Source organism: Nymphalis io, chromosome 14, assembly GCF_905147045.1.
Source record: "Nymphalis io chromosome 14, ilAglIoxx1.1, whole genome shotgun sequence".
NCBI classification, from domain to species: Eukaryota; Metazoa; Arthropoda; class Insecta; order Lepidoptera; family Nymphalidae; genus Nymphalis; species Nymphalis io.
The window spans coordinates 9,949,169-9,970,055 of NC_065901.1; the positions used below are offsets into that span (position 1 = coordinate 9,949,169).

The 20,887-nt window shown below is 33.2% G+C and overlaps 1 protein-coding gene across 2 annotated transcripts in view; it reads right to left on the reverse strand.

Annotated features, from left to right (window-relative positions):
• LOC126773284 (steroid receptor seven-up, isoforms B/C) overlaps positions 1–20,887 on the reverse strand; it is an 87,612-nt gene that overhangs the window by 34,741 nt on the left and 31,984 nt on the right. Inside the window, exon 3 of one of the 2 annotated variants that reach the window (XM_050494112.1) lies at positions 16,540–17,085. In XM_050494112.1, coding sequence (XP_050350069.1) covers positions 16,540–17,085 — 546 coding nt within the window. Of the gene's footprint in view, positions 1–15,979; positions 17,086–20,887 lie in introns of those variants that run through there. The other variant, XM_050494111.1, reaches the window with a different exon arrangement.

Here is a 20,887-nt window from a genome sequence, read left to right on the forward strand (position 1 = left end):
GCCACATATGTATTCTACCAACCCGCATTGGAGCAGCTTGGTGGTGGACTGATTACTGACCTAAACTTGTTGCTGCCCGTGGCTTCGTTCGCGTTTGTGTGAGGGAGATTAGGTACTCTAAGTCCATTTGTGTAAAACCTGACAACGTATATGCAAAATTTCATTATGACTGAGCCATATATTTAAGCCGTAAACGCGTAACAAATAAATAAAACGAAGCGAATTTATAATATAAGTAGGGATAACTATAGCTCTTGAACTCGGTTTGTCAAATATAGTGTTGCAGGCGATATTAACCACAAATGACTTCCATAACACTGCCCCGTTATAAGTTACATCCAGAAGCCGCGATATCGATCTGATCCGTAGATTCACGTTTGCCGATTGCTTCGTGTATCGACGTTCTTATCAATACTCGATTTGTCACGAACATTCAATATCGATATTAATCGGATTGTGAAGTTATTTAAATATTGGTCTTCGTTGTTGTTAAATTGTTTTACGTTCTACGTTTATTACTGTGTATTGACTAACGAATGATGGCAGCGGTTAATATAATTACTTATAAACGCTGTTTAGTGGGTGCGTTCGAAACAATGCTGTCTTCTTTTTTCGTGTGTCAAATCAATAATGATAGCGAGTAAAATCTGTGTTTAACTAAACAGTCGCTAAACGTTTATAAGAGTATGATAACATTATAAAAAGTTTATTGATTTGAACTAAGATTACTGTATTTTTTATACCTACTCTATCATATTATAATTATAGCAAAATGTTAAAAAATAAAGTAATTAGATTATTGATTACTTTTGATTCATTTACGTCATTTATTCACAAATGTTCGAAATGTTTCGTAAAGACAAAGTTTCCCATTAACTAAGCGTATGGAAGGCGACGGGCTATTGATTTGTCATTTCACGATGAAAAATCAAATTCAACTCTATCTAATAGACGAAAGGTATATTAATTAATACACTTTTAATTTATTACTACAAAATAAAAGAGCGGTGGCACTATTCTGTAAGAAAACATTTGAAACTCGACGTAGAGTTCGATGGTGTGATGTCAAAAAAGTGTTATGTGACGTTGATTATAGTATTATATAATATTTAAAGGATACAAACATCAATATAGTCCGCTTTTACAATTTTACGAGCGGGTCGAGCAACGAGAGTCAAAAATATTTTTCACAGAATAGCTTTGCATTTTTTATGCGTGTTTTGATCTCACTGGGCCTAAACACGTATGAATATAAAATAAACTGTTCTATTTATTCACATCTAGTAATAAACATATATATTATATAAGTATAGGTATGTATTAATTACAAACACTTTTAAAACATATAACGCGACTTAGTTATTCAAATAAGTTGCATTCAAATGATAAAATCTTATTTAAAATATAGAGATAGCACATCCCAAGATGAACAAGATAAGAACAAGCTATAAAACACATTGTAAGGTACAAATTCATGAGCCAAAAGCCACGAGATCGTGCATTAAAATTCATCTCGTCGTAAGGGCCGGTTAAGTTAACGTTCAGATCCCGATAACCATTAGGATCCCTTAATTTGTTCCAGGCCCCTCACCTATCCCTTCCGTATCCCTTTACAAATCGTTAACAAAGGGTTGGAACTACTGGAAATGCTAAAACTTATGTTACTACCGTACCAATATATATTACATATAAAATGATATCATGATGTTCAATTAATACATGATTGTTTTAATAAAAAACCTTTCTGAAATTAACGAATGATATTTGAATCTTTAATTTGGTTGTATATTTTTATCTTAAGTTAATAATTTGTAGAGGAATCCAATATTAAAGGAAAACAAAATAATGTGTACATGTAGTTATTTGATTAAAGGTATTTTTATGTTATAGGCGGAAGGGCAAACGTGTCAACTGATGGTAAGTGGTCACCATCGCCAATTGAAATTGACACTAAGAAATATTAACCATTCCTTACATCGCAATGCGCCACCAACTACGAATCTAAGATGTTAGTTCTCTCTCAAACCGGAACGCAACAACAATAAGTATTATTGTTGAGCGGTAGAATATCTGCTGAAACGTTGGTACCTACCCAGAAGGGCTTGCACAGAGCCACCTTGTATATGTATCGGTGCGTAGTAATATCGCATCTAGCGGTCGTTTATCAAGGTACACCGAGGGTGTAATGTCGCTAAGCCCTTCAGTTCTCGTATCAGATGAGATGTTGTAATGTTATTGTGGGCAGAGATTGAATATTTCGCTTGATTTCTGCCTTTCTTGTACGATTGGCGAGTTTACGTTAATCGCTTATGTGCTTTACATACATTATGTTACTAAACTAGATAAATACGGCTTCGCCGGCGCGTGGCATTCGGTAGCGACTGAAATCCATTCAAAATCTTCCTTTTTAAATTATATGGGTAACATAAAGACTATTCAAATTATACATATATTTAATATATGTATAATTAATTATATATATATTTAAATTATAAGATAGCACAGTAGTTTTATTTAAAAAAAAAATGTTTTTATTTTGGCAGTACACACTGCAATTTTATTTATTTGTATAAATGTGTTTGTTCCTAGCCTTAAGTATAATATGTATAGTTTTAAGTTTGTGATGTAAATTATTTATTATTACGGTGTGAAATATTGTATGTGTTGATCGATTCATAGCTATTAGCTTGATATGTTTCAAATATATCCGTAAGAGGGCTGGTCGGTATTTGGTTATAGTGTTTTGATTAATATCATCAGTGCTATTTTAAAAGAACTCACATCGTAACTCACTCGTGAAATAACAACTCGCTTACGGTGATAAGTTATTTTGATGCGTGTATCCTTCAAATGTTATAAATATTATAGTCAATGTCGACAATCACTTTCTGATAATTCATGATCGTGTAGAGTTACTACTTACTTACTTACGGAATAGATCTGACGTATCAAAAGATATATACTTTGTAAATTTTAGACTACCAACTAGATTTTCTAACATTGAAACAATAAAACAATCGTTCATTTTGAACTGTTAATGAGTGATTGAAAACAAGTGATTGTTTTATTCCGCGTTCTCTTCTCCTATTTATCATTTGATGCTTGCATTCAACTTATAAGGTGGGCATACATTGGGCTTTATTGCTTTATGGTTAACCCTCAAGTCATTTAGTAACTAACTTAATAATTAAGGCAAATATAATAGTTAACACCTATTCATAGTTATTACCAGACGTTGAAACCATGTTCAGCAAATTGATAGTTCAGCAAATGCCCTCGACCTCTATAAACACAAGACAATGCTGAGTCGTACAATAATTAACCATTTTAATGCGACCTGGCACCCCATTGAAATTGAACGGAAAGGTGAAATTAACTTCGGTGTTAGAGATCACGATACATTGGTTAGTTTAATCTGTTTTGTTCACTAGCAGTTTACGGATACGTAAATATTTGTCTGAGAAATTTATACAAGTAATCGTCGACTTTTTGGTATTTTCTATAAAACACTGAACTGAAATTTTGAACGTTTTACGGTTTTGAAAATTGTTTGTTTCCACTTAAACTTATTTATTACGTTTATGATTACAATAACGCAAGCTTTCTAGTTTAAAATAATAAAAAAATAAATAAAAATTAGCTTCATATTACAATTAAAACAAAAACTTTGCGAATAATTATCATTTTTGTATACTGAATATGTATCAGCGGCTAGATATTATATAAAAAAAATAACAAATATAATAAAAATAAAAAGTTAATCGATGAACATCAAAACAAAGCGGTATTTCTATATAAGTATACTTCCAATTTCGGATCTTTGATAATCGAAAACTGACGCCTACACTTTCTAAACAGGCCTTTCTAAGCCTTGACAAACCCAAGCAGGGGTTACAAGTCTGATAGACGCCGTTTATGTCCAAGCGAATAGCTTTTCAAATCCAAACGTTAACAAACTTGGTCCTTCATTGTGCGTTATCAGTCCAACTTCGTGAGACGAGACAGACATACGAATCGTTGACGTCTGTCCGATTAAACGAATCATCAGCTTGGAGATTGTGTCATGTACCTACATGACACATATTATTTTTTGGTTTCATTTGTGATTTATAATTGTACAATTAAAATGTATTAAATCAATTTAATTTAATTTAATTATGAATAAATTATGAAATGCCGAGACGGCCCAGTGGTAAGAACGCGTGAATCCTAACCGATGATCGTAGGTTCAAGCCTGGGCAAGCACCACTGAATTTTCCTGTGCTTAATTTGTGATTATAATTCATCTCGTGCTTGACTGTGAAGGATAACAACGTGAGGAAACATGCATGTGTCTAATTTCACTGAAATTCTGCCACATTTGTATTCCACCAACTCGCATTGGAGCAGCGTGGTGGAACAAGCTCCACACCTTCTCCTCAAAAAGGGAGAGCAGGCCTTAGCCTCGCAGTGGGAAATTTACAGACTGTTACTGTAAATTATAAAATCTAATTAAATGTATTTTATTCAATTTAACTTTACAATAAATTATTTTTGTAACGTCAATATTTTGCAGCATCCTCTAGTGAGAAGACATTATTTGAATTTTTTGAATGGTTAATTAATTACCAAAGCAAGCAAATTAGCAAAGTTTCAAGTTTTTTTTTTTTAGGATTCATAATATTTTTATTATATATTATCCGTATAAAAATTATTATATATGCGAGGCAACCGTCAATACAACTATTATAGATGTATAATAAATGCATTTAATTTATTCTATAAATAAATTTAAATCGAAATTCGATACAAATGTCGTTTGATTTGATATTTTATTAGAATTATTCAATATTATATAGTATTATTACAGCAATTATTAATTTGGAATGAATCACATTAAAACTTAAATACTAAACTTAAAACTAAATACTTTATTACAAAAGAATCTTACGAGCACTTTTTACAAGACGCGCCATAAGCTTGGAATGTGTATCCAAAATATCGTTATTTTTAAATCAAGTAACATAAAATAAATATTTATATAGTAATAAATAAATATTTAATGGAAGGTACATATATTGCGTCCATGATTCGAAGCGACACGTAATTCAATTAGTGTCGGTCATCCCACGAGCTATTTCGAACCGAAAACTCCGATGTGCCGCGTTATTTGCATATCCTATTACCGACCAGAGGCTGACGATGTGGGATCACGTGGTAAATAGTTGATCAAATTATTTAAATTAAATATATAATAATAAATCCGGCTATTCTGTAAGATAGTAAGCCGAGATGGCCTAGTGGTTAGAACGCGTGAATCTTAACCGATGATCGTGGGTTCAAACCAGGGTAAGCACCACTGAATTTTCATGTGCTTAATTTGTGATTATAAGTCTAATTTCATTGAAATTATGTCACATGTGTATTCTACCAACCCGCATTAGAGCAGCGTGGTGGAATAAGCTCTAAACCTTCTCCTCAAAAAGGGAGAGGAGGCCTTAGCCCAGCAGTGGGACATTAACAGGCTGTTACTTACTTACTTACTTACTTACTTTATTCTGTAAGAACGAACTTGAAACTCACCGTAGAAAACCAACTTAAAATGTCAGAAAGTGACAAGCGACATTGACCATAATAATTATAACATTTCAAGAACATTCAAAATAGTATGTCATAAGTCGGTTGTCAACATTTTACGGATGAGTAATGAAGTGAGTCGCAAATTTTCATTATGACAGAGTTTAATAAAATTTATTTATGATCGAAACTTAATAATTCTTTTTTTTGCAATGTGGTAAGTAAAAAAGTACTCATTTAAAATTTTGTCAGATACCGTATCCTTGTAGTACAATGAAAGGGCGAGAAGCGAGGGTTAGATTAGAAGGAGTGCCTATAAACAACATCTGTGACTGCCGCGACCCCAGCTTTATTCAAAAACAAGTGTACAGTGACCGTGACACGCGGTCACGTTGACTGACACTGTTGTGCGATGTTTTGGTCACACTTTTTAACTTGTAGGAAAGTCGACCTAAATTTAAAAATGAATATATATTTTCTATATTTAATTATGAAACCTTTTGTTGTTTTGACTAAAAACTTATTTATACTGATATTATAAATGCGAAAGTAACTCTGGTTGTTACGGTTTCACGGCTACACCTCTGAACCGACATTGATGAAATTTGGTATGAAGTAAGTCTGAAACCCAAGGATGGGGATAGCCTATTCGTATACCTATTTACCGGTTAAAATTATTTTTTTTTCTATTTTACATTCATAATTGTCCTGGAGTGCTTAATTTAGACCTGCAATCTTAAATTGCGCGTAATATTAGATTAGATAGGATTTTCGCTTAACACAGACACTGGTCCAAGAAACTAAATTAAAAAAAAAAAAGAATTATTCTTCAATATATATTCATGTATTCGAATAAAACCATTCAAAGTTGCCAATTCATAAAATAGTGACATACATATTAAATTTAAAACATTCGACATTCAATTTGTCGAGCACAAAAACAATAGGCCATATAACGCTCATTGGTGAATGCGAATGTGATTCGATTTGATATGAACTACGAAATTTTAAATATTAAATCCAGTCGAATATTGAATGGACTTTTAAAATTATTTTTAAAAACTCCAATTACATTTAAAATTCAAATATAGAATTTAGAATACTTTTTAAAAATGAAGTTGTTTATTTAGTATTTTTTCTAATTGTCTTTTTTTTTTAAGTATCAATTCAGCCTAATTAGTTTTGTATTATTTTATATCTTTTTTTAATTATAACTACCGATTTTAGTTAAGCCTATTTTATTGAATCGCCAATATTTATTTAATTATTCTTATGAAAATTATATTATACTTAAAGGCGTTTAGTTACTAAGTAATTTTTATATTAAATATGGGTAGCTTCTCAGTGTACGCACACAGACAGGATTGCACAAGTGTTATAATTTCCCAAACGTGTATAGCTTACCATATAAATTAAAATATATTCTATTGAAATAACATAAGACGAATCAATGGTTCAATATAAGAACCGGTTTACAAGATCCTAGGCTTAAGTTGGATCTAGACTCCTTGGTGTACCTACAAACAAGCTCTACGCAGTTGGAAGTGAAAGCTGATCGGTATGTTATTAATTTAATTATGTTCGAGATGGGTTAGTTCTTAGCGAATGTTAAGGCCACGTATTAATACGTAGATTATTGTTATTAATTTTTAATTAATTTTTTTAAATTATTGATTAATGTATGCACACAAATTATTTCCTCTAAAATAAGTTAAATAATTATTTTGTCAACTAAATTGAATTTAAACACTAAATTTCATTAGAATCCGATCGATCGTTTAAGCGTGATTGAGTAACAAAAAACGAAACATACAAGCTATCGAATTTAGATAAGGCTTTAAGCAGATTTCATCGCTATTTTATCATCAGCTTATAAAACCGATATTAAAAAAAAACTAATCGTCACTCCTAATCAGAACGATGTTGTCTCGAAGCAAAGAGAGGAACAGAAACAGTATACATTTTAAAATTGGGCCCAATTCTACTAATCTACAACGTTTACGATTCGTTCCCGATTCAATTCGAATACTACTTTTACTATTCTATATTTATTCGAATCGGAAACGAACCAATTAAATGTTAACACACCGTTAGGTTAAAACTGAATTTATTGTTAACTTTTATGCCAATAGTTAAAAATTAAACTAAAAAATAGAAAAAGGAATAAACGACAACGATGACGTTTCGATTCGATTGCGATAAAGTGGCAATTTGTTAGTGGAATTGGATCCTTCTACTGGTGGTTGGGCTTTGTGCAAGCTCGTATGGGTAGGTACCACCTACTCATCAGATATTCCACCGCAAAACAGCAGTACTTGATATTGTTGTGTTCCGGTTTGAAGGGTGAGTGAGTAAGTGTAATTACATGCACAAGGGACATAACATCTTAGTTCCCAAGGTTGGTGGCGCATTGGCTATGTAAGCGATGGTTGACATTTCTTACAATGCCAATGTCTAAGGGCGTTGGTGACCACTTACCATCAGGTGGCCCATATGCGCGTCCGCCTTCCTATTCTATATAAAAAAAAAAATCCCTAGTGAAGAAACTTAACATCGATATTCGCGTAATTCCCACCTGCCCCTAGACTTGGAGCATAACGGTAGATCACTGGCGACCTCGGCGTGTTTCAGATTCAAAGATAGCCATCTTCTAATTAATTTCAGTTGAATATTTACACCATTAGCCTCTCGGATAAGTTATCTAAGTTTAGTGTAAGTAACTAATAAATTATGATAGCGGCGACCTGTTTTATTACAGCTAAGTAAGTACAGAGTACGTTAACATTTTCTTAATAGCAATAATTAAGAGAAAGCTAATGTTCTTATAGAATTAACAGATGGGCCGATTTATTAAGATGTTCAAGTTTCAGGGTGTGTCTGTGTATAATAAGTTAAACGTATTATGTCTCAATTTGTATGGTAAGTAAAAATTCGTGACATTTGTGTATGTTTGGAAAATTTGTAAAAAAAAATGACCGATAAATGCGTAATTTTTAATCACTTAAAATTATTCTATATTTGAAATATAATCGTTTTAGAAATAATTAAATAGTTATTCATAAGAACTACTTCATGTTGTTTTAAAAACACTATAAATAAAGAACTATTTATATACGAATTATATTTCAACGTATTTCCAGGTGATAATATTCTCTCGTGTAACCTAAGCCTTAACTCGTGTTGTCATCTGATAAGGAGACAAACGAACGCGGTCACAAACAAAAACAAGTCCTAACCCTCACTGACACTTATCTCCTTAATATTTCCATCCATCACTTTAGGGCTACCCATAATTTTAAGCAAAATTAAACTGTAAATTTAAACGCGTAGAGTACAAAATTGTTTGAACTAAAATGTGCAATATAACAAAATTGCATAGCGTGCTAATTTTCAAAAACGCTAACATTGTAAATTGAATCGTTTGCACCATAAAATTAGACTTAATATCCTTCGTAATGTATGTGTAATATTGTTCATTTGACACGCGTAGGGTGGCGTGTTTCATCGGTGTTACATTTTTCAATATATTTGTTGTTTTTTTTTTTTTTTTTATTAATATTCGGCAAAAGTGACAAGAGGTGAATCTGAAGGGGATTCGGTACGCATCTGTTATTTGTGTTTATTGTGATTTTATGATTTCTCTAGTATGAATTCAGCCTATATGTTATGTTATGAAGTAATAGAATATTGTATTTGAATTTCGATTTATTTCACAAATATTACCGGCTGAATAGGTTATGAACACGGACGTGGGATTTTAAAATATAGACGAACCTGCTTGTAAGCGTTGCTTAGCTGTTTAGTTAAACAATTATTTCACTCTTTCTGTCATTATCGATTTGACATTAGAAAGAAGAAGACGCATTGATTTACTCATCACCCGCTAAACGTTTATAAGACCGAGATATTTTCTATCCTAGACATTTATTATAGATTAAAATATAGTATTAGTAAATAAATAAGTCAAAGTACCTAATAATAATAAGAAACAATAAGTACACTCAGTAATAATAAAATCTATTCTTTTTTGAAGTGTGTAAAAATCTCAAGGATATAGTAAATAAATTTGTTTTATAAATAACATAAGCGTGTAACTGACGTTTCAATCAATTGCAAAACTTATAGTCATCTTCATACATCTCGACCGGAACACGTGTTGACCTTTCATGATACGACTACTGGGTACAGTCGACTACAAATAACATTTCTTTGAAATTGTACAAATATTTTTTTATACTTCAAATATCATACAGTGAGCTTACGTAAATTGTTTATTGGATGATATATTAATATTATGTACAAGAAATATTGACATATCTATTGTTCGTTTAAGACATAAAACTATAAAGATGTCACGTTTCAACATATTTGCATTTGATTGGTCATCGTCAGGTTTAAATTTAGAAATAAAAAAATTTTAACCAATAAAAACCGTTCGCGAGTCACTAGTGGCATTATAATTTGCCGCGTCAATTGCCAAACAATTTGTAACGCGCTAGAAATTTCCTCGGGGCGTATTTTGCCGAAAACGAATTTTAATAGAATTTGCAAGTAATCGGGATACAATAGTGAGATGATTGCCGGACAGACCCGAGACCTGCGATTTGTGTTTATGACGTAACAATAAGACGAATTAAGTTTTGTTAAGTTATTTTTACGAAACGTCTTTGAGATGATGCATTTTGTTTATATATGCGACAGTTTTTAAAAGTACAGTCAACGTCAAAACATATTATTATTTTAAAGTAACTGTTTTTTCTTTTTTCTAAATAAAATTTATATTTTACCATCTTTTAAGATTATCTAATCTTACAAATATTTTAATTAATTTTTGATCACTTATATGATTTTGAATATAAATATGTATCAGAATGAAATGTTTAGTAAAATTTCAAAATATACAGCACGATAGCGATGAGAATAAGAACAAAATAAAGGGCCGTGTAATACTGTGATACTGCATGTATTATGCAGTGTATCGGTACAAGGCATAGAATACAATTATAAACTAAATATACGGTTAGAAAAAAAAAAAAACTAAATTGTTATGCTAACGGTCTTGCTACAAAGTTCAAATGTAATTAATGTTTGAGTATATCCTATGCGTTATTAATTGTACTTTATTTTTTTTATATTAATTCTATTTAACGTTATTTCACCAAAATTTAATTAATTTCACACTTGGTAATCGCTCAGACCCGAATTGAACCTTTAAACCGTAAACGTTTAAATATAACACTATCTTACCGCCAAAAATAAACACGCACACACACACACCCACACGCACACATACACACAATCACACACACACACACACAAACACATACACACAGAAACACACACACACACACGAATGCACAAACACACATACAAATACCCATACACTTGTGAATATTCTCTTGTCACAAACGTCAACAATTTTCTTTAGACCTACTTTCTTTTTGTTATCCACTTTGTTAAATATATTATATTAAACACTTTATATTGTAATCTTTGTGGCCATAGTCTTCATGAAATTTAAAAAACTGTATAAATATAATCTGTATACGCTGTTGATTACAAATAAATAAATAAAACCAATAGGTTGACTGCTCACACAAAAATATTTACCTATCAACTTTTTTAATTTCCATATTGTACGAGGTACCGTTTGTGTAGAATACTTAAGTCCATAAACTTAGAAGTTTTATTTGTCAGTAGTGTGTTTAAATATTACAGTACACATGAGTTCCTAACTTGCTCCAAGCTCCAACTCTCGGAACGCAAGGGACCCGGGCAGCCCGGACCGTCCGACACTTTTTCAAAATCGTGACCGGCCGCGGACTCTGCGTCACGAATTCTGTACCGTTACCCAACAGATGCGCATCTCACTCACTCCAAGGGAAAGTTCTATGGGAGTAAACAAGATAGACGTACTTCACATGGATACCACCTGAAGAATTGCACAAACTTCGCGCTGGTTTTGGTATAATAAGCTATTTATAGCTTAGCAATGAATGTACTTATTCATTATTTTGGGATTGTCAAAGTCATATTTTTCCTAATTACGAAGAACTAAATATTACTACAAACATTTCAGTCTATACAGCCAGAATTCATTAAAAAAAAATACAAAACCTGAGAGAAGTTCATCGTCACATTTCGAAGCAAATGATTTTGATAAATGATAGCACACCTTGGGAATGAAATGATCACCTCATGACTATTTTTTTTTTATTGAAAATTGTAAACGAAATATTATATAAAAAAAAAACTCGCTGAGTTTCTTTTCACCGGTTCTTCTCATGGCTGGGTGTTTAGTTTCTAGTTTGACTATCAATATGTAAGTGTAATCATGATATATTGAATTGAGTATTATGATTTTTTATTTCAGAAAATATGCAAAGGCATAAGACATTATGCAAATAGACTTCCTATTCCAGTCAACAAATAAAAAAAACATATTATATTTTTATAAAATTGATTAAATTATATTTATTTATTGTAATAAATATAAATATTTTTTAATTCTTATTAAAAAGATGAAATTTAAGTTTTTCGAGACTATAATCTTAAAATGTTGTTATATCAGAATAGAGTTTTTATGCCGTTCATTTAAATCATGTTTATTACAGGGAACAATGTTAACTATTTACATAATAAAAGATAATTCAGTTTTAACTAACAACTCTGCCAATCCTTCATTAACATTACATCCATTGTTAGGGCAATCAATTTCCAAACAACGAAACGCCGCAGCGCATACTTAGCGGCTTCAGAATTTCGAAACGAACAAAGTAAATGCATATTTGTGAGCACGTGTCCATGGAGTTTTATAAAATTAATCTTATTTATCATTTAAACCTCGGTCCATAGCCATACAAGCTGAGTTGCGTCACACGACGTCTCAATGGACATCAATATTCGTGTAGGAATTACGCCGAGTCACGCTTGCCTAGATCGTTGATAGTTTACACTTTATTATCACTGCATTGGGCCACACATATATGCGTACAGTCAGCGCCAATAAAATATATCAATATTATATTTTACTACTATTTTACTAATACTTTATTTGTACGATCGCAAGTTACGTCATTTTACTGCGATTTTCGAATATGTACGTGTCTTTTAAGGTGTATAAATTATAAATATTAGAGACGTTAAATAATATTTATTAATATTTATAGCTTATGACGTTTTGTTTCCGTATAAATAAATATGTCTATCAGAATGTTTATTATCAGTTTTTGCTAAATAGTTTGTTACACGCGCGCTAATCAAGTCAAATTTGGAACATTTGCAAGAACTACTATTCGAATTTCAAAATTTGTTCGTTGATGTTTCGCGGTGAAGGAAATTTTAAGAAACCTATGCATGAAGAAATTCTGAGGCATGCATGCTAAAGAGGTTTAATATAATTGCCTAGCAATGGGATACTTCATTGATTTTCATTGGACTCTTCAGTTTTAACTTTCAAAGGCCGAACTTAACTTATATTATATATGTTAATAATCAATTTAAGCTTGCCCGTTGTAAAATAACTATGGCCATTATACAGCGAGACAGCGGAGAAAGTTAGACGTTCAAACATTTATTGCCGTTACATATTCATATCCTCTGAAGTGTTGCTAGACTCTGGAAGACATTACCACCCCTTGTTAACATATAGCATAAAAATATCGACCTCATATATGCTAGTTTTTTTTTTTTTTATTAAGAAAATACTTTCATTAAATCAATTTTATTTTTTTGACCTGTAATAATAATTATTAAATGGTAACATATTAAATCATCGTCTAATTTACCCGCGATTTTCATTGTGATTAGAGTAAAATAAAACGGTACTTACATAATTAAAATTACCTATATTTTACTCAGCTAATTAGACTGTCCAAAGAGATTCTTAAAGTGGTCATTTGTTTTAAAATATACAACTAGTTCTTTTTATTATACCAATCGAATCGCAGTTTAACGTTTTAAAACATCATTCGTCTTTCTTATTTTCAGGCATTAACTACACTTATAAAATGGTTTATACGAAAGAGGTTCTACTACCAAATAAATTAAAAGTTCGAGTTTATTAACAATTTATTATATCGTTAAAATTTTACGGATTCTTTATATAATTAGGTAGATATTTATGACTTAAGGCTTAGTATCAAAAATAATATATAGGCTTCAGGTCTTTACAACCTAGATTGTGCTTACAAATAAGGGATAAAAAAACTGAGCTATTTAACAAGATGGTGACTGTATGACATAAGTATATATTCAAATATTTATTTGTATTTTTTTTTTAATTTATTTAATCAAATAAATATTAAAATTACGCTATATCGTTCGTTTTTCTTTTATCACAGAACGAAGTAACTTCTACTAAGAAGATATACAATTGTATTCTAGAATTTATTTCTACAAACGCAACCTGCGTCACGTCTTTACTATGTATTAATACACCTCGTAGCATACACTGAGCATAGTTGCCTGGATTTGAACTCAAGCTGTCGTTAATTTTCGTATTGTCGACAACTAGGCTAATTCCTTTTATCTTATATTGAAATATAATATAAATTATTATATTTATCATTATATAGTATATTACACTAAATTAAAAATGTATCAAAAATATTTTTGCATGTTTAGAATTGTCTGTGAATTAACTCCAATAATATATATATAAGCAAAAAAAAAAAAACTGAACACTTGATAATAATATATAATTAAGTAATATATAATTTATAAAAAAATTTAACTGCTGTTAAGTTAACGAACGAAATATCTACAAAGTAATTTTTTTGTTTTTTATTATGCATATAAATTTGGCACTTATTCTAAATATCTAAGGATATATTCGCTATAAAGAGTAATTCAAATCTTAGTTATTATTAAAGGCGGTCAATAAAATTTTCGCTTGATTGTAACAGCGTAACTAAGTTTGTTGTCACTGCGACGTATAAGGGTGTGTCCGTCGGAAGCCGTCAAGCGACGAACGTGCGATAATCGCGCAACTAACTGACGTTTATGTGGACGAGATAAGAACTATTCAGTTCCATATTTGTTGAAATTTGTTCGATTAGAATACTATGTTGTTGCTTTTAAAAGATTGTAATCTCGCAATTAATATTAAATGAAGTAATTATGCGTGAAACCTTGATCGTATTCGTGCGATAATACAGGGATTTTAAATAATTGAAATTATTTGTGCGGGGTAGTTCTAATAAAATAAAAATAATAACTTAAAGTATTGGCTTTAAGAAGCCAAAATCGAAACGTGATATCAAAAGAATTTATATAGTTATTTATTACATATATAAGCGAAATATTACTGTCTGATTGACTCATGATCACGTGATCTCCAAAAGTCTTGAAACTATAGGTTAAATTGACTTTAAATAAAACTTAGTTAATACCTTGCGACGTAGACGATAACTAAGAATTTTACGCAAATCCTATGCAAAATAATATATTTTTCATCATCTGAACTTTGATACTTATGTATACAAAAAATAAAAAAAAATGAAATGATTACTTTGTATGAAATTTACCCCTTTTCATTATATTGATTAAAAATAAATACATTTTCTTTAATATAATTCAATTTTTAAATCTTTGCGTACCTGAAGTAAATATTTTGTCAATTGAAGTGCAATAAATATAAATAATAAATCAAAACTTGAGTAATTCAATGAAAATAACTTATGATATTATTAAATATAAATAAACATATGTATATATAAAACACATACATATATATATCCACATTCGCATGTAACGCGTCAAAAAAACACGTAGGAATTTTCTTTTTCTACGATGTTTCAAATTTGCTATTTACGATTCTTATACTTTAGTAGCTTCCAAAGTCAAAGTCAAAAGTCAAAGTCAAGTTCAATATAGAAGCGTTATACTTGCCTATTAATTGTCATAAATCTATCACCGGATGATAAATCACTTGTGCAACCACTGTGCTTATGGTAAGATGTTTTACAAGCAAAGTTGCGTCTCTGAAAGAGCTGATCACGTAAGAGTTATAATCTAAACAGTTCATTCCTATATCGAATATACGAGATGTAAGCTATTAATGACCTTATGTAACAAATGATAGGATTTGATAATTATAACTCACGCAAATATGTTGAAAATACGTGTGTCATATAAAAAAATAAAAATATTACCTATCTAAAAAGGTTATAATAAATTTTGGGACAAAAATTAAAACGAAATGAATTTAGTTTAAAAATTTTCGCGTGTATTATTAATAAATAAATTAAACTATTTACATGAAATAAATTATTAAAAACTAAAACGGTGCACTTCCGTCCGTCTAACAAACTGTTACTAACTAATTCATAAATTATATTTTTTTATATTTATAAATTTACATGTGTATTTAAGTAGGTATATCACAAATTATCCGACATTGACGAGAACAATAAGTCGCATACTCCCCCACTCCCACTCCACCTCGACTCGAGGAGCGTGAGTTATTATCCCATTTTACAATAAAAACGTCCTACAATATCATGAAAACATTGCCACGGAGCAAATACCGAAATTCAACAAACGTCAAGTGAAAACGCAAGCGCCGCCACCCGACACCTCAATTTTATCCCGCAAATCTTATCGCTCGGCGTCAACCCCCCTGATCCGTTTTATAAACCTTACTATTTCCACCTTCATAAAATTTAAAAGAGGTACTAGCCTCAGGTATTCGCGGGCTACTCGTGTAATTAGGCGGCAATCGGGAAGGAGACAAAAAGCTGCCGTAAGATAGTGAAGAGTTGACACCAAGCGATGTGTCCAAAGTAGAATAATATCCAGAGGAAGCTGCTGACGGAGGTGGTGGTGCTGGGGGCTGCTGAACTCTTGACGCTTCAGCGTATGCGTCCAAATGAGTTCTCACTAGTGAAAAAAGTTCACTGTAATTTGTTACAGCAGCTCCCGCACCAGCAACCCTGTAGAGCAGCAACCTTGCCTCCCCAAATAAACTGTCCAAAATTTTACCTGTCGTGAAGAGTACGATGGCCTTCAGACAGGAGTACTCCGCCGAGTCCACGTGGAGAGCTTTTAACTTCTCCACCTGTTCTTGGAAGATTCTTATGTGGTCCATGAACGCCACCACCCGGTCTGCCGCCATCGGTGATGCGTGGAGACCGGCAGCGGCGAGTAATGGTGCCACGTGTAGAGGCATTGAACACTGAGATGCGTTTAGGACGAATAACTCGGACCAAACGAGCCGTAATAGTGCCACTTGGTCCGTCACTTGCAGTTCAGGAAAGAAAGGTATGTTTCTCGCCCATTCTACGGCTGAGAAGAGTAATCTTGCTGCTAATTCGCAAATATTGTCTATACCCATGACATTAGTGGGTTGGACGCACTGACCATATCTCGACGTGGGGTAAGGTTCTGCTCTGAGTAGGAGGGAGATGTAAGAAGAGAGGTAGGGATGGCTGTTGAGGCCGGCCGCTGGGTCGCCATTCGCGAGTGCGAATTGGCCTGGGAGGGCGAGACCGGCGGGCTGCGTTGGCGGCACTCGACCTCTTTGAACAGCTGAAACAAAGGAAAAATAATTGAACTATTATGACAATATTACAACTAGAAGAATGCGAAACCATTTAAAATTTTAAATAAATACGACTTAAAAATATAATAAAAATGAAGGATTGTTTGTGAAATCACAGTCATGTCTAGACTACGGTAGTTTACATAATTCATGTTGCTACGTAGATGTTACAACAAAGTCTATTGTTTTAATGTAAATTCCAAAATAATCTATTCCTTTTCGACCGTCCAACCTTAAATGTACAATCGACACAAGAAATCTATTTAAACGTTTACCAATATCTTGAATATATTTTGTTAAACACTTCGTTGACGAAAAATTAACGCGACCAAAATAAAAAAACAGAATTTTTTTTTGAGTAACAAAATGCAAAAACATAAGACGCTATAATAAAACGAGTAGCAGTTTTCGCGAGAACCGAGTCCATTTTAAATTCAAATAGAAGCCCATTCTTAGAGTTAAAGTCATTTGAACGCGAATCACAATTAGCATGTTGGTACAACGTCGTTATACCGTGCTCGTAATGGCGTTTATGACCACACTAACAACTGTCGGTGAGCGCGTAAATTAATATTGCTTCCTATGTCGCTACCACAAGAGATGTTGAGCTATGGGTAATTAAACTGACTATCACACAGCCATACCATTCTACTTGTAAGCTGTATATATATTTGTTAAACTATAAATTACGTATGTAGCTAGTTTTATTATATTTTGCTAGGTACTGTTGTTATCAGAATCGTGATTTATTTACCCATGATATAAGAAGAATATGCCACTTGGTGGTAGGGCTTTGTGTCAGCCGTCTGGGTATATCTCACCTTAATTATTCTAACAACAGATAGCATTTGTATTGCCATGTTCCGGTTTGTAGCGTGAGTGAGCCAGTGTAATTACAAGCACTGTATCTTATGGTGTAGGGATTTAATGGTGTGTGAGGACTGTAACATTACTTATATTGCCATTGGTCCACTGAACATAAAATTAGAACAATTACTAGTTCTGAGCCATTTTCCTCTAAAGCCTTCTCAATAGCATAAACAACTGTCATAAAAGCATACAAATATATGATATTTATTTCACGTATTCCGTCCATTATAAAATTATTGATTTTACGTTTTTTTTCAATAAATCAGAATTAAGAAAATTTTGCATTTCTTGCGCCAAATCGTATTTTCGTGTAACGATTGTTATTTGCGATCGTTCGGTATTTTAAGTTTAACCATAAGAGTTGATTAACACTGCGAGAGTTGTAGATTCCTGAAGCTATTATGGCACCAATTTATTCTAATCTTAACACTTCATGGCGAGAAAGATACGTTTCTTATATTTAATTAAATCGACCACTTATGCGAGTTTATTGACTAACACGGTAACAATATGGCGCATACAGCAGGCATGCCATTAGAGTTCTAAGATAAGTTATCTCGCGGAGTGCGTTCCGATTGGTCAAACTCGTTGTGATAAATATTTTGTTTCCGTTCATAATGTACCAATGCATGCTAACTATATCATCGTTTTATGTACGAGGATAGCTATGATTCTCGATAAGATTTAAATTTGCTTTAGTTTCATTTATGTATTTGTTACTACGCAAAGATATTATATACCTATGTATATGTAGTTTTATATATCGACTAAAGAATCAAAGTTGGATATTTATTCGACTGTTTTCGACACTCATCATAAGATTATTTAAATGACAAAACAGAGTTAGTATTTGTTTATTTCTAAGGAGGATATGCATACATTTAATTGTATTCCATTGACTTTGTAATTAAAAGGATAAAAAAGAGTTACTTAACGAGTTAGAGAACTTGACGAGTAAGAGAGCTGCTGAGTTTTTTGCCGGTTGTCCTCGGCAGAATATATATTTAATTCGATAATGTAACATGACCATAAAAAGTTCCTTTATAGGCTAATAACCTACTATACTTGAATAAAGAGTTATAATAATAATAATATCCTTGTACATTATTCAGACACGGCCATCTGATCCCAAACTAATCAGAGCTTGTACTATGGAAATCAGCCAACTGATATACTACATATACTACTTTTCTTTTATAAATACATATATACTTATTATATATTACTTATATATACTATATATATATACATATATATTACTTGATTTGATTTGAAGTAGTTATTTTGAATTAATCAATCTATTATGTCTATAGTAAGTGTTTTATTGTTGTCTTATTAAAATCTACCGGAAGTGATCACCGCTTGGTTCGAGGCACTCTAAATAACGACTTCAAAGCCTAAAGATCGAGAATGATGAGGTCTACTCTCCGACCTACCATGCTCCAAGCTGCTCAAGGCTCCGAAAAGTTCCAAATGGAACTTCAAAATCAATTCACCGCGTTGGAAACCGTAAGCAGCATTGACGAGAAAACCGACACGCTGGTCAAAATACTGCAAAACACATCCCGCAAGTGTTTTCCGCCACAGAGAAGTCAGTATTGATGACCAGCGCGCCCCTCTTATGCGCCATTACTCCGAGGAGCTCCCGGTCGTTGACCAAGGCGAGATTAGGGCGGCTCTAGAACAGCTTAAAACCAACAAAACTCAGGAGATGACGGAATCACAACAGAGTTGCTTAAGGCAGGCGGGACTCCAGTCCTGAAAGAGCTAGCAAGCCTCTTTAATTCCGTCATCCAACATGGCAAGACCCCGGAAACGTGGAGCGGGAGTGATGTGGTACTGTTTTTCAAGAAAGGTGATAAAACCCTCTTGAAAAACTACAGACCAATCTCCCTCCTGAGTCACGTGTATAAGCTGTTCTCAAGAGTCGTCACGAACCGTCTCGCCAGACGACTTGACGAGTTCCAGCCCCCAGAGCAAGCCGGCTTTCGATCAGGCTACAGCACCGTGGACCACATCCATACTGTTCGGCAGATTGTGCAGAAGACCAAAGAGTACAATCAGCCGCTGTGTATGGCATTTGTGGACTACGAGAAAGCCTTCGACTCCATCGAAACCTGGGCAGTGCTCGACTCATTGCAGAGATGTCATATCGACTGGAGATATATCGAGGTATTGAGATGTCTGTACAACGCCGCTACAATGACTGTCCACATCCAGGACTGTAACACGAAGGCGATCCAACTGCGCAGAGGGGTGAGACAGAGGGATGTAATATCCCCGAAACTGTTCACCAACGCGTTGGAAGACGTTTTCAAGACGCTGGATTGGACTGGGTATGGAGTCAATGTAAACGGCGATTACATCTCACACCTTCGATTTGCCGACGATATCGTCATCATAGCAGAGTCGCTGGAGCAACTTTTGAAGTTGAACTTTTGAACAATGTTTGAAGACGAAAGTCTTCAACCAATGCGTCTTACCTGCCATGACATACGGTGCAGAAACGTGGACACTAACTGCGGGACTAGTCCACAAATTCAAAGTCGCTCAGCGTGCTATGGAGCGAGCTATGCTCGGAGTATCTTTGAAGGATAAGATCAGAAATGAGATTATCCGGAAAAGAACCGGATCACCGACATAGCTTGCAAAATTAGCAGGCTGAAGTGGCAGTGGGCTGGTCACGTATGTCGTAGGACCGATGGCCGTTGGAGCAGACGAGTCCTAGAGTGGGGACCGCGAATCGGCAAGCGCAGCGTAGGGCGCCCTCCAGCCAGGTGGACCGACGACCTTAAGAAGGTGGCGGGCACCAACTGGATGCGGAAGGCGGAGGACAGGGAGCTTTGGTGCACCTTGGAAGAGGCCTATGTTCAGCAGTGGACAACGATTGGCTGTTGATTATTAATCGTTTTTAAATAA